Source organism: Cyanistes caeruleus, chromosome 4 (assembly GCF_971803275.1).
Source record: "Cyanistes caeruleus chromosome 4, bCyaCae1.hap1.1, whole genome shotgun sequence".
Lineage (NCBI taxonomy): Eukaryota > Metazoa > Chordata > Aves > Passeriformes > Paridae > Cyanistes > Cyanistes caeruleus.
In genome coordinates, this window is record NC_141704.1 from 79,757,420 (window position 1) to 79,772,408 (window position 14,989).

Genomic DNA, 14,989 nt, shown 5'->3' on the forward strand with positions numbered 1-14,989 from the left:
GCATGGGGGTTTGGGCCCCTTCCTAGAAGAATTAAAAATATGCAGGAAGTGGTTAGATCTGCCCTCTTGGTCACTTCATTTGCATCTTCACTTAAAAACCCCTCTATTTTTCACATGGGAATAGGCTGATTAAAAACAATTCTCCACATACATTATTTCCAAGCTATGTTAGATCCATTCTTAATTCCCTAATCTGCTTTAGATAGCTGTTTGGCAGAAATATAGCAGCTCTTCACAATGCAACTCCCAAAGTGAGGGTATCTCAGTGAGTCTTCTGCTGATGTCCTTTCACTGATTTAACACAGACTTTTGATTTTTATCCCTGTCCCATGTCTGTATAATTCACACACCCTTCCTGTCTGCCTGCCTTTGTGCTTTACACCCCATGCACAGAAGTGAACCCTCTAGATCCCTTCTGCCACTTCCCTAAAACTCTTCAAAGGACTCTTGGACTCTATGCCACCTATTCCCCTTCTTAACTCCCTTCTCCTCCCCACACCTGCAAGCTTAAGTTCCTTTAACATCCATAACTTTCCTGGCTGGGCAAAGAAAATATATTAGGTTTTGTTCAAACCTACATATAACACTGCCTTCCAGGCCTCTGCATCTTGTAATTATGAGAACTGAGTTATTCCTTCACTTCCCTTAGTGATTGACTCAAAACAGTGCTCTCTTCTGTACCTTGCCAGCAATTTTCTCTAAATTGCTTGGAACATATTAACTTAGAGCAGCCTGGCACTCAGCTAAAGCAGGATGAAATGGTCCAACAGGCTCAAGATTTTTTGGGGCTGAGGACAAGACATGTAATTGTGTAAACCTAATTTCCAGAGGAAGGCAAGTTAAAAACCTCAGTGAAAAGTACAGAGTTTCCACAAAATAGCTTTTGGATAGCACTGTGTACTCCCTGTCCATTCTCTGAAAATTGAGACTCATAAGAACAGGAGGTTTTGGGAAAAAAGAGGTCTTATGGAGAAAAACCCTCACTTTTCATAGTCTGTGAAAATTAGTATGCCTCCTGCATACAACTGCAGTGAGGCACTGGAAAGAACTGGTTTGGTGTATCCATGTCTCCTTTTTATTTAGTAAATAAAATGAAATGAAAAGATTTATGCAGGGAAATAAAATTCAGGACATTTATTTAAATAAACTGATATCAGTTGTTTTATATCGACTGAAAAAAAGCAATAAAAATCCAAAATGAAAGAAAGCCTCAGTAAAAATAAAAAAAGAAAGACTTAAATAACCTTTTGAATGTGGCATTTGGAAATGTTCTACATGTACCAAAGCACTCTGCAGGAATGACCAAGACATGCCATAAGTTACAGGAGCAAACCATGGTGTTGTAGGTACAGAATTTTATTTCAGAATATCTTATATGTGCTTTTTGGGGTGTGCATAAATTTATATGCTGCTGTGAAAGTTGTATGATGGGTTTTTTTCTTCCTGTAGGTTTTATTTTGGACTGTGACACTGAAATGCAGCTTGGCAATTTTGTCACATCTGTTTTGTGGTTCAATCTTGTGTGCAATAATATGACAAAATATGGTAAAAAATGATGCATGAAAAGAGGAGTGATAAAGAGCTCTCTAACTGGTTCTGATTTTAACCTCTGAAGCAACCAAGGGAAAAGAAACCAACTAATTTTGATCTTGGTATGCCTCACCTGTGCAAATCAAAATTACTCAAATCTGACCCTGCTTGGGTTCTGTGTCAATAACTATATTATTGCTCTCTTCTACTGGCTTTAATAGTCCAGAAATGCATCCTTAGGAAGTGAAACCTAGAGGACTAATTTTATTTTTTTAATGTTTTCCTTTGAATTTCATTGATTTGGTCTTCACAAAGAGTGAAGTGGTACAGCTAATTCAGGTGTAGACACCTACAAGATAGGTGGGATAATATGATTCATCGTATGAAGCTCTCCAAATGCACTCAACTTTCCTTTGGAATGGCTCCAAATGCTGGGAGTGGTTTTGAATGAAGGTTTTATGTCCCTTCTGCAGAAATGCTTCTACTGCCAGGTTTATGAAAAAGCTCTTGGGCTATTCTGTAGCCTGCTTCTTTTTAGGCAGTTTTTGGTGTGTGTCATAGATACTGGAATTTCACTTTAAAGCAAAGAAACATTGAAATTCCATTTTATCAGTTTTTCCAGCTGTCTTCACTGCAGACAACCAATAGAATAGTAAATAATTTATGTGAAGTCTAATAAATTTTAAAGGAAGATGGGGAAAAAATTGCAGGAACACAATTGTTTCTGAAGTCCTTGCTGATCTTGTTCTAAAACCTGTCAGTGACTCCAGACTAAAACAGGAGAGGGAAGCTGATAATATTCACTTTTCTGCCAAGAATCACAAGTTAAGTAAATTTTAAAAATTATTTTGGAAACGTTTCAGGTGTAAAATTGGTGAAATGACAACCAAAAATACTCAGACTTACACTGAAGTGTGACTTTCAGACTGACACATTAATTAGACAGCAAAAATCAATTTCGATTTTTAGATCTGATAATTTATCAGAAATGCTTTAGGTACTTTTCCCATGAGAATCTCACAAAAGAGGATCTCTACTTAAACCCTTTGCAGATATACTTGGATAATGGAGGACTCTTAATCATCTCTTTTCCAGTAGAACTAGTGATATGAAGTAGGAGCAATGTCAGCAGTCATGAACTGTGTGACTGAATTCTTCACATTTCTAATGACAGTGTCTTTAGAGGCACAGTATTAAACTGGCCCAAAGACCATACAAAAAAGACTGACTGCACATTTTAAGGACGTTATGTCATGCAGTTATGCATTTATTCAGCTCTCAGAGGAGCAGTTCCTCCTCCTATGGCAGAATCCCTCACGTTGTAAGCCGTTAATAAATCAAGCTTCTGTAGAGTGAAAACAACCATTTCAAAATGTGTAGGTGAAAAATAAAGACAGAAGTTATCATTAAGATTAATACAATTTAATCTTAATTGGATTAAACTCAATTTGGAGTCTGTTAGGGAAGAGAAAAAAAAAAATTTTACTGATTTTTTTTTTTTTTGACAGGAAAAGAGGTGATGCTTTTTATGCTGAAATGTATATTGTCCATATAATCTTGCTCTGTGTTGTAGGGAAAACAATCATTATATATTTTATAGTTTTTTTCTGATAGAAAAAAGAGGTTTTTTTCTTTATTTTTGGTCTAGTAGACCAAAGTCCTTGCTCATAGAGTTTGTGTGGGGTCTCACCTATTCACAGGTTTATTCTCTCTCACTTTGAAGCTCTTCCCCCCTGTCCTGTTATGCCCCTGTAAATAGTCTCACTCCACCTTTCCTGGACTTCTGAAATATTTCTGTAAATTTGGGCAGTGTTGGATTGAGTGCAGCTGTGACCTGCATGTGAGAAGAAAGCCTAGACAGTCTGTGCCCAGCTTGGAGAGCTGATGTGGAATGAAAGCAGTGGCTTCAAATCCAATCACATTGATCATCTCATAACCAATGGCAACATTCCAGAGCATCAGGATACGGTCCTGTTTGCAATAGCATTTCCCAGGCTGTGTGGAATTCAGCTCAGATTTGGGATATCTGAGGCATAGATTTTCGTTGCATTCATTGTGAGTGGCCCACTTTAAGAGCACAGACAATTGGAAAGAGCTGAGAGCAAGACAAGAAGGCTGATAAAAGTGTGATCCATTATATCTCTTTAGATTCAAATGAGTGAGGTAAACCATGGAGACAGGAACATTGGCACTGTGAGTGCTTTTTGAAGATGAGATTTTTTGAAAGGGCATAAAATGGATACATTTTGAAATGCATTTTTAAATGGCATAAAATGCAATTAAGTAACTCATTTCAAGAAAAAATGGTGACAAATGTGTCCTTATCTATTTTAAAATCTTCCCATTTAAATGGGAAAATGCATTAAACCTTATGGTTGTGATATAGCTAATAGAACCAGGAAGCAAAGAAGAAATAAAAAGCAAAGCAAAAAATAAAAAATTACAATTTAAAAGTCCCACTGGGAATATTAATGAGAGGCAGGATCAAAAATGTGCAGTTTTCCTCAATGCCTTCAAATCACAGTCACAATTCCCATTTTGGTTTTAAAAAGCTTTTGCTTTTAGTCCATAAATCAATTATGTCTTGAATGGTGGCACCTATAGAAGGTGCTGTATATGAATATTTAGAGTGTCTTTAGTTCTGCAATTAGTGGTGGAACTGACTTCAGTTAACTGCTTGTAATACAGAGGTTTGGGGTCAAAAATAGTATTCTTCTGTGTATTGTGGATTGGCTCATCTTTTTGAAGCTAGGCTATTTCCTAACCTCAATTTGCCATATGAAGTTATTTACATCTGGGGCTTACTGGGACTGCCATGGCAGCTTTGGTACTTTGCAAGATGATTTGAGTATTCAATACTCTGATCTGAAAGGGATTTAGCCTCATGGTTCTAGGAATAGTTAAATCTGTTTTAAGTGCAGGAATCACAGTGAAGAATTGCTTTGCTCAGGTTGTTCCCCAAGCCCATGTTTTGCTGTGCTGCTTTGATTCTGATGTCAATATTAAAATTCTTCTGGTGCTTAATGAAAGGACTGAGGAGAAAATTTAATGTACACAGTGTTAAACTTCAGATGCCTTTACTTCCCCATGAAAAACATGCATTGAGATTATGTACTGCTCAGATGGTTTCATTGCAAACTCATTTGGGTTTCTTTCCAAAATAAACTGTCAGTTTAAATCTCTCATCATACATGCATTAAATTTATACTCTTTCATAAAACAAAAGTACAAAGAATATTATTGAACAGTTCTGCTCTTGAATTCACCAAAGCTAAAATGAAACACTGGGTAGAAGTTCAGGATTGTTTGCAAAAAGATATTGCTCAGCCCAAGCTGCTGGGCATAGCTTTTAGTTTATGATCCTTGCCATTTCTCAAGAAGTGTTAGGGCTATACTGCACCTGATTAAAAAGAAAAATTGTATATCAATGCACCATAAAGTAGTGCCCTGGGAGGCTCCAAGCAGCTATGAGCCCTGTAAACAGTTTTAGTAGAGGTTTACATCTCAGAGAATATGACACAAAATCTCACATTTGCTTAATCACCTTAAAACTTGCAATACAAAGAAACCAGTAAGTAAATTAAAGCTACTGTTCTATGCGTTTTTTAACTTATTCTTAAGGTCAGATTAAATTAAGTGAAAACACAGTGCTGATGTTTGGAGATATGAACCCATAATAACATTGCCCTTCACTTGTGTTGCAAAAGTAATTTTCCTAATGTGATAAAATATAAAGTATTCTCGTTTGCTTGTTGCTGTTGTTACATCAGATTTTCCTGCTTAGTCGCCTATAAAGCTTGGTAAATTTAGCAATAGTCTCATTATGTGCAATCATGTAATTTGGTTCATCATGTGGAAGCTGCTATTTGAAGCTGACTGTTCGATGTGCCTAATTTCAGTTGCACTTTCAAACCCACGTATTCTGAAAGTGTGGCCTAGGACTCACCTGAGGACTGAGAGATCCTGGGTTATCTCTAGTCCAGACTCCCAGGGGCCACAGGGTTGCAGCTCCTGTAGCATCCTCTGCACAGCTCGATTCAGTGCATTCAAATATACAAGCATCCTATAGCACCAAATTTGGGGCTGTTTCTGGATGATGTGTTGAGTCATAAAAAGAATATTTTGAACCGCTGCCAAAACCATACCAAGAAAATACCTACCCTGTTTAAAAAAGGCAATGGTGGGCAATGGGCAATATGAACACTCTGAAGTTTGATTTCTGTTGTTAAAGGCAAAACAAAATTCCTGTGTATATTAACATAAAATCATGTCTTTATCTACATTAATACTTAGATCAAAGCAGGAGTGCATGTTGTGTTTTGTTGTTTTGGAGGCTTTTTTTGTTTGTTTGGGGTTTTTCTAGACAAGCTTTCCAGTTATTCCTACTTGCTGCATGTTGGTTCATGATGCAGAGCAATTTTAGCTAGCACAGATGGGATTCCTTTCAGATTAAACAGATGATGCACTCTGGGAGCACTTCATGTATTCCACCCATTAATTGGTTTTGAGACTACAGAACCAGAGCTCTTCAGAAGTAACCCCACCAAAAACTTGTGTTTATATATCATATTATAAATATCAGGTCCATTGTACCAGCTGCTTCATTCCTATTTGTGTTGTTTGCTACAGAACGTTTTAAAATGATCATCAAAGCAGTGAAGGAATGAAAAATTTTTGCAGTGAAAACAATTTTGTGTGTTTTCTACTTGCAATAAGGATTTTTGCATTATGTCAAATGTTCATTCAATACATTCATATTATCTCCCAGGAAAATGTAATAAGGTCCTCTTTATGAATTATTATGAGTCACTTGAACTGCTTAAAGTCTTCTTTTTTCATTCCTACCAAACCATTCTTTTAAGTAAATGGCTTCTTATCATTCTCTGTTTAACACATGTCATGGATTCATAATGTCATAATTCATTGCTGATTTGACTTCTGCATTTTCTATTTTGAATGTGACAAGAATCTCCAATGCACTGGAATAGGGGAAAATTTCATTAAACAAGTCTGTTTCAATGTTGGCTTTATCTCATGAATTACAATATCCTGTTGATGAGAAGTGTGATATTTTATTATTGGTGCTGCAGCAAACTGAAAATGTTTTGAACTGCCAAGGAAAGGAAAAAATCTGTCAGGTGTATTCTTACAATAATCACCAGTACTTGAGGATTAAGCTCCGAGAGAGTGTGCGCTCACATAAATTTAAGAACACTTTTAATATTGCTTCTAGTTCTATAAATTTATATGTATTTTCACTGAGTATTCTAACTAAACTAAAGCTTCTTAATCTACTGGGTGAGATGTTTTTGTGATGAATTCTGCACCATAAGTAAGGTTAGATCCAACCCTGTGGTTTCGACTTCTGCACCAGATCTTTGATAGCAGGTTTGGAGTGCAGGGTCTTGCTGCTGTAGAGAAACTAGGATGTGAATTCAACTCTTACAGAGAGAAGGATCTCTTATTTCATATTCTCCAAGGACTAATTTAGAAAGAAAAGGGAAAAGAGATATAGCAATGTAAAAAAAATCTATAGATTAGTTCTTAAAACAGGGTGCAGTTCTAAACAGTGCACTTTTTTGTGCATAAATAATTCATTATTAAGTATCACTTAATTTAAGGGAAATAACAGGATCCTACATATGAATTGAGAGATGTAAATATCTTAAGCTCATTTGAATTTTTTTTTAACATTTTTTTTTTATAAAAATGTTATCAAATCTATTTCACTAAAATCAATACTGATATAATTTTACAGTGGCCTTAAACTTCCAAACACCGGGAACACAAATGGAATTGCAAGATGGAAAATTCCTGGACAATGGTGGCTGTGGCTACGTGCTGAAACCTGTATTCTTGAGGGATCGCAATACCACATTTACACCCCGAAATGTGGGAGGATACAGCAAACCAATGTCTCTGTCAATAAGGGTAAGATGACTGAAGTGTTGTTTTGTTCCATGAAAATGGGAAAACGAAATTTATGTATTTCAGATGCAATTATTATCTATTTTTTTCCCCCATTTTATTCCTATTCCTGTTTGTTGGGAACTAATGTTTTCAACAAGATGGTAAAACTCTCATAGAGTATCAACAGCTGCTTGGGTGCTTTCCCATCTGTATTTCACTTATGCTTTCTAAAAATATATAAGGGTTCAGAGCCTCCAAGAATCTGTAAAAATACATGGCTTTTCATGATGCTGTACAAAGAAATATAAATAATGTAGTTGACAAAGGGGCCAGACAATTGTGCATGTGGAAGCTGAACTGAAAACACAGAAATCAAATGTGCACTTTGGGTGTTATTTCTTTCACTATCAATAATACCACGTGTACTATTATAATGTTAATTGACAAATGGAAATTTTTTAAGATAAGATAGGAAGCTTTATGCTTCTTTTAAGTCTCATTATCTTTCTATGCATATATAAAAGACTATTTATAATCCTTAAATGGTATAAATAAGTGTGAAAGGAGGGATGAATTAATAAGTCTTTGAATTATTTCTACTTCTCCCAAATTATAATGTGATTTACTTCCCAAAAATACTTGAAATGCATGCCATTTACAAATAAATAATTAGATAAGGCCTTTATTTTGAGGTCAAGTAGATTTGTTATAATTGTTCACTAATTAGAAAAGTCCCTTTTCCCAATGAAAAAGTAATATTTCTGATTACACAGAATACCACTTGCATAAATGCTATTTAATTAGCATATAATTAGTGTGTAATTGCTATTTTGTTTCCTTCAGAGTAATAAATAGCGGAGATAAAACAATAGTTAGTGACAATTATAAAATACTTACATAATGCATACACCTAATCAAGAACATTTTAGTGTCCTGACAGTGAGCATACCAATTGTGAATAGACATTGCTGGATGATTTCAGGCAGACAGGCAAATACATCACTTATTTTAGCCCTAATTTGTATGAAGCTGGAATTGGGATGAGGAGAAACCCTGAATTGTAATGCAGGAGACAGACAAAATCATTGTCAATGCAGAGGAAGTGTCTGAGTTTGGAAGGAGCTGGAGAAGAGAAAGGCTGTGTTTAAGATTGAGGACTTTAGACTGAGACTACAGGCTGGGTAGTGCAGGCTGCAGAGAGGCAATGGCATCCCACTGGCTGATGGAATGAAGGGCACAGAGAGCCCCATTCATAGTCAGCAGCAAAAACCAGGAAATTGTGGTTGAAGACAAAAGGAATTTGGAGCAGGAGTCAAAGGAAAAGCGGCTTCTGCTGAAAAAGTTACTAACCAGATGAATGCAGAAATGACAACAGAAAGCAAAGATAGAAAACATCTAGGGGGCAGATCTCTCTGAATGAATGAATGAATGAATGAAGAATTGAAAAATCACATAGAGCCTGATTTTACTGAAGTCCTTATCCTTAACCCAATGTGCCACAATTCCCATCAAGAGACATAGAGCCTTTGAAGCAGAAATAGGGATGATCAAGGTGCTTCCTAAAGAGTCCTCTCAACCAAACAATTTTTACATCACTCTGTATGTCTGCTTCACCTTGGATCTCAAAAATTGATTTGATTTATAGATTTGGATCATGGTATGCTTAAAAGAACTCACTCTTTTCCCATGCCAGGGGAGCCTTAGACTAGGTCCAGCAGTGGGTCATGCAGGCCTTGGCAATGGCACTCAGGACATGGCAAGGAATCTCCCATGTCCTTAGTGGGCAGCCCACCAGTGATTGCAAAGATTCCTGGTGAAGGAAGCAGCTATTCCTTAGGAAGAAAGAGCTTCAGTGTTTGCCAAGCCACTGCTCTTCAGTATTTCAGGCTAGAACTTCTCTTGGGGCAAGGTGCTACAAGCACTGGAAAATACCAAAGCAAAACATGGAATTTGTGGGTTTTGATTTTTGGGGTGGTTGACAGGGGAATAAGAATCTCTTATGATGCTTAAGCCTGAGACCAGGATCAGGAGTCATATGTTTCACCCGCACTTTCAGGCTTATCTATCTCTCTCAATACATGTTATATACTGATCCCTGAAAGGCTGATTTTACTGTACAGATGTTTACTCTTTCCTAGCTACCCTGAAATATAGATAAAAAGCAGACAAGGTTGTGACTTTCATAAATCCTGTCTTAGTCTGGGTGCCAGATTACAGGACAGTCTGAGACAAAATTTCCTGGTTTTGGAAATTTTGGTCAAAACACATCAGGAAGCTCACTGAATGAAGAGTTTTTGTCTTACTGTGCAAGAGATGAGGCACAGGTGAGGCAGTCTACTGCATACCCTGCAGCACAATGCTGATGTCACGGTGGGTCTTGATGCTGATCCACTCCACACAGATTGGAATTCATGAGCTTGATAGCAGAAAATGTAAAAATCACTGTAGGCTGATTCCAATATGATTATTTTGTACAGTAACAAAATATAATTTTTATGTATAGCTATTGAATAAAAAAACCTGAAAATTATTGTTTAAAATATGATTTAAGTTATTTCTTTATCTATTTATTTATTCATTTATAAAGAGGGTGGTGAAACACTGGCACAGAGTTATAACCCAGAGAGGTTATATGTATCCCATCCCTCTAGCCATTCAAGATCAGTTTGGACTGGGCTCAGAGCAATCTGATGTAGTTAAAAAATGTTCCTAAACCACAATATTTCTAAAACATTTTATATAAAAAAAAATAAATTAGATGGGAAGCACCATAGTCTTGATTGCCAGTTTATGACTGGCATATACTTAAAGTAATTTCTTTTGAAAGCTATTTTTATTATGGCTACTATATGGCTCTGGTGAATTAGTTCATTCCTACAGTTATTTCAATACAACTTTAATTTCCCAGCTGATCAGTGGCCATCAGTTACCACCCAGCAGCATGTCAAAGACCAACAAAGCTGACCCCATGGTGCAGATAGAAATCTACGGTGTGCCAGAGGACCAAACAAGAAAGAAATCTAGTGTTGTAAAAAGCAATGGTGAGCATCAGTCTGCTTCTCTAGGCTGTGAACAAAGCACAACAACATTTTATAAGGAAACACCAACTTTGCATCCCAAGGAGTTATAGAAAATGCAATTATTTCTCTCTAGACTAGGATTTCCTGGCACAAAATCTGTAGTAGAAGTTCATGCTGTGTGCCATTTTTCTAAACTGGTAGATTAAGGAAGCACAAACACACAGCTGGGAGCACTCCCCCTTTCTAAAGGAAGTTGGAATTTTTTTGCACACTGCTGTGGGCTCATCCTGGACAGCAGCTCAGCTCCACAGAGCTGCTTGCTTGTTCTCCCCTAGTTGGATGGGAAGAGGGCTGGAAAGGTCAAAATGAGAAAACCCTCGGGTTGAGAAGACAGTTTGATAGATAAAGCAAAAGCTGCCCACACAAGCAAAGCAAAATAAGGAATTCATTCACCACTTCCCATGGGCAGGCAGGTGTAGAGCCATTCCCAGGGAAACAAGGCTTCATTTTGGAGCTCTGAGGTTACTTGGGAAGACAGACACTGCAATTCTGAATGCCCTCCCTTCCTCCTTCCCCCCAACTGTGAGCATGACACCATTGCTAAGGAACATCCCTTTGGCCATCTGGGGTCAGCTGTACCACTTGTGCCTCCTCCCAACTCCCTGGGTACCCCCAGCCCCCTCACTGGGATGGGGAGGCTGCTCTGCAGTGAGAAAGACAGAAATCTCGATACTGTGGAAGCCCTGTTCAGCAATAGCTCAAACACTGGGGTGTAATCAGTGCTGTCTGAGTCAAAAATCCAAAATGCAGCACCACAGGGGTTGACATGAAGAAAGTTAACCCTATCCCAGCCTTAACCAGTACAAGAGCTTTTCTTAAGAAATTGCTGTAACTTCATCACCCGTCTCATTTCAAGTCTCTGGTAGGAGTAATCCCTTAATTGCTTGACAGGTGAAGTGTGTACTCTTTGTAGCTGTCTTTGAGCACTCCCTTATCTTTATAACACAGATCTTCTTGATGTCTCAGACTACAAGCTTTCTGTGATCTCATTTTGTCTGTGCCTCTGTCTTCTATGCTTCCTTTTTCCTTTTCATAGATAGCTGCTGTTTTAAATCAGCCCCTGAATTTCTTTTCCCTGTATGAACATTGCTAAAGACAAGGCAAACCCCTCCTGTTCCACATTCTCTTTTTGTATTTCTAGTCAAGTGAACGTTTTACTACCTGAATTTATTCATTTCCAACACTGTGAAAGGAGAAACTTTGGCAAAAGCATGAAACTGGTATGGCTATAGGAAAATTTAAGCTGAGCAGAAGTTCTTAACCTGGCTATCCTTGTCCCATTTTTCTCTCTTTTAAGGGATGACACCAACTATCTTAGGCTTTTGCCTCACTACAGTCAGTGGGAGTTTAGTTATTTATTTAAATGGGCACAGATACCTAGGGTAAAAGAAACTCTTTACCAGTTCAGACTAGTGACAGCAGCTCAGTTATTGAGTAGAAAAAAAAGAAATCATATTTTAATCCTGTGTCTTTTCTCCTTTAATTAGCTCTGAGCCCTAAATGGAATGAAACTTTCTCTTTTAACATCCAAGTTCCAGAACTGGCAATGATACGTTTCTGTGTGCAGGATGAGATTTCTCTGTCTAACAACGAATTCCTCGGCCAATACACTTTACCTGTGATGAGCCTGAATACAGGTAATACTTTTATGTTAACCACCTATAACAGCTCAAAAAAATCTGCAACATTCCAGGCTTTTATTGTTATTGTAGCATTGAGAGACTTCAGCACTATGTTTGTTTTCTAGAGCACGATTTTGTAACAAAATGAATAAATGGCACTCTCTCTTTTTTGAAATAAACATATTCTCTGAATGGAAATCCATGATGTTGAAATCAGAACAATATTAATGGCAGGTGATTATTCCCACTGCACTATTCCATTCTAGATGGAAACTGCTCAGGTGGTATTTTAATTCATTGCAAGAAGTGAGGCTAGTCTGAGCTGCTATGAAGACAATGGTTTTGTGCACTTCTTACTCAGCTAAGTTCAAAACCCAATACCAAATTAAAACAAAATCAACCACCAAAACCCCCTCAGGTAACCTATCTGCAACTTTTCAGAGTGCAGAACATTGGTTATAAATAAAGCAAAATATTCATGGAATTTTTCTTGCTGGATTTTCTTTTGTTAAGCCAGTGGAGTTCCTGGAACTTTTGTAATGAAAAGGCTGCTCATAAAGAGCAGACACAGAAGTCAATAGGCCAAGGAGAAAGGCTTATGTAAAATGGCTGTTTACTACACTGGCTTTCCAAAGCTATTTCTGACAAAACAAACAGCTTTTATTAGTGAATAAAAACGGCAAGGCAAAATACTGGAGCTGGCAACAGGCACCACACCTTTTTTATTAAGCTTAACAGGATTTTAAATGGCGCATTTTTTTCCCTCATGTTTGGAAGTCATAAAGCTGCTTGTGATTCTTAGTTGAGGCTGAGGAGTTATACAAGAAAAATGACATTACTCTTAGAGCTCAGTTGTTTTTCTACAACATGAATTTTTACACTGATAACCTTTTAGTTTCCTTTTATTTGTGTACTTCTGGATAATGAAAGAACACTCAACCTAACAATTCGCAATATCTGAGACAAATTCAAATATCAGGCACTGCTGCTTACAATTACTTGCAAAATTATTGATTGAGGCTTTTTTAGATATAAATTTTCAGTGATGCTTAATGTCTTTATAATTTTGGTTACAAATGAGGGATTCATATTATGGAAAAGTAAGAGCAGTAGATTTCTGAGGAAACATTTTCAGTGCAATAATTAAAATGCTAGGGAGTGAGTCTAGGTACAAAAATTATAAATGATGCCAAACAAATTGCCCCGATCCCCACTTAACACAATATAAAAAAAGTAATTTGCTATCAGGATGCCCAGAGGCCATAAATAAAATGTTTCTAAGAGGTAAAGTGATGAATAATTTCAAAATTTATTACAAGCATTCATTGCAGTGCTTAACATTGAGATCTCTGAAACCAGGTCTGGAATGATGGTTTTGCTTTAGGTACCCAAGTACTCTCTAAACAGTGAAATGAGAAAATCATGTTCTTGCAGAGAGAGTCACAACAAGCAGAAGACAAGGCCAGAACTGCCTAATATGCTGGAGAGTGAGCATGGATTTCAGTCTTAGTCTTCAGCATTCCAATTGCTTAAATCTGTACTACAGGACTGTCCCCAGGTCCCTAGGATTCATATCCCTGAGGTTTCCCTGAGGGCAAGTTGCTTCCAAAAGCTGAGCAGTGCTTACATCTTTTATTTTCTTTGACAGCCAGAGGGGCAAAGTTGTGCCATTTCCTCCCTCCTCTGCATTTTCTTTTGAAAGGATTCAAATCTATATCCACACTGCCTTCCTTTCCCCAGCAGCAGACTCCCAACTACTTGTAGACTCCACTGGGGAGGAATGCTTGCTGTCCAGCTGCAGCAGAATTTGATTTTCCATGTAGTGATTATGTAGCTGTACTCAGAGGGGCTGAAACTGAGAAACATTCTCTACCTGGGTGGTTAAAGGCAAATAGGAGGGGGGAGTCCTCTCTCACAATCCCTGTGCCAATGAATCTGGCATGGTGAATACTAATACAGGACAGGAACTCAATTTTAACTCTATTATCATGGGATCCAAGAGTAGTTAATTATTTAATGCATATTGGGGCAATTTCAATAACAAAAAAGAAGTTTTACTTCTCTCAGGAAACTTTGTAGAATATTCTGTAGGTAGGGGCTAGAACACAAGTCTTCAGAAATTAGTCTTGGTCTTTGAAGTGTATCTTTGGATAGGAAATCAACCAAGCCTTCCACGTATTGTGTGCATGCCTTAAAAACTGATCTCAGATGTAAATTTCCTGCAACCAACTTTAATATTTGCTGCCTAGAATCCGAACCTTAAATACCAGAGGATCTTATGTGTAGCATGACAGAACAAGGGGAAATGGCTCAAGCTGTGCCAGGGAAGGTTCAGTTGGACATCAGGAAGAATTTTGTCACCGGTAGGGTTGTCCATTATTAGAAAGAGCTGCTCAGACAGGAGGTGGAACCATCATCTTTGAAGGTGTTCAAGAAACAATTGGATGTGGCACTCAGTGCCATGCCCTGGTTCACAAGGAGGTGTTCAGTCAAAGGCTGGACTTGATGATCTTAGAGCTCTTTTCCAATCTAAACAATTCTATGATTCTGTATAAAAGAAGCAAGAAATTCCAAACCCAGGTAAATGTGGTTCCCAAAGGCTCCACAGATATCCACACACACCTAAAGAGAGATTTTGAAAATTGCAGTTCAGAACATGGATACTTGTACAGAACAGATTTACTTAAAAAGCTGGAGTTATTTACATATATACATAGAAAAAATAGAGAACTTTTTTTAACCATAAGTGACATGGTTTATTATTATGAAATAATGGACATTTAGTCATTTAAAGCAGTACAGGCTGGGGTTTTGAAGATGAAGTTGTTTTGTTTTCTAAGCAGGTAA

General features: G+C 37.4%; 1 protein-coding gene across 1 annotated transcript in view; it reads left to right on the plus strand.

The window, feature by feature from the left end:
* PLCZ1 (phospholipase C zeta 1) overlaps positions 1 to 14,989 on the plus strand; it is a 45,219-nt gene that overhangs the window by 29,486 nt on the left and 744 nt on the right. The window contains exons 10-12 of the mRNA XM_023925704.2: positions 7,289 to 7,461; positions 10,349 to 10,481; positions 12,008 to 12,157. Of these exons, the coding sequence (XP_023781472.1) occupies positions 7,289 to 7,461; positions 10,349 to 10,481; positions 12,008 to 12,157 (456 nt within the window). The remainder of the gene's footprint in view (positions 1 to 7,288; positions 7,462 to 10,348; positions 10,482 to 12,007; positions 12,158 to 14,989) is intronic.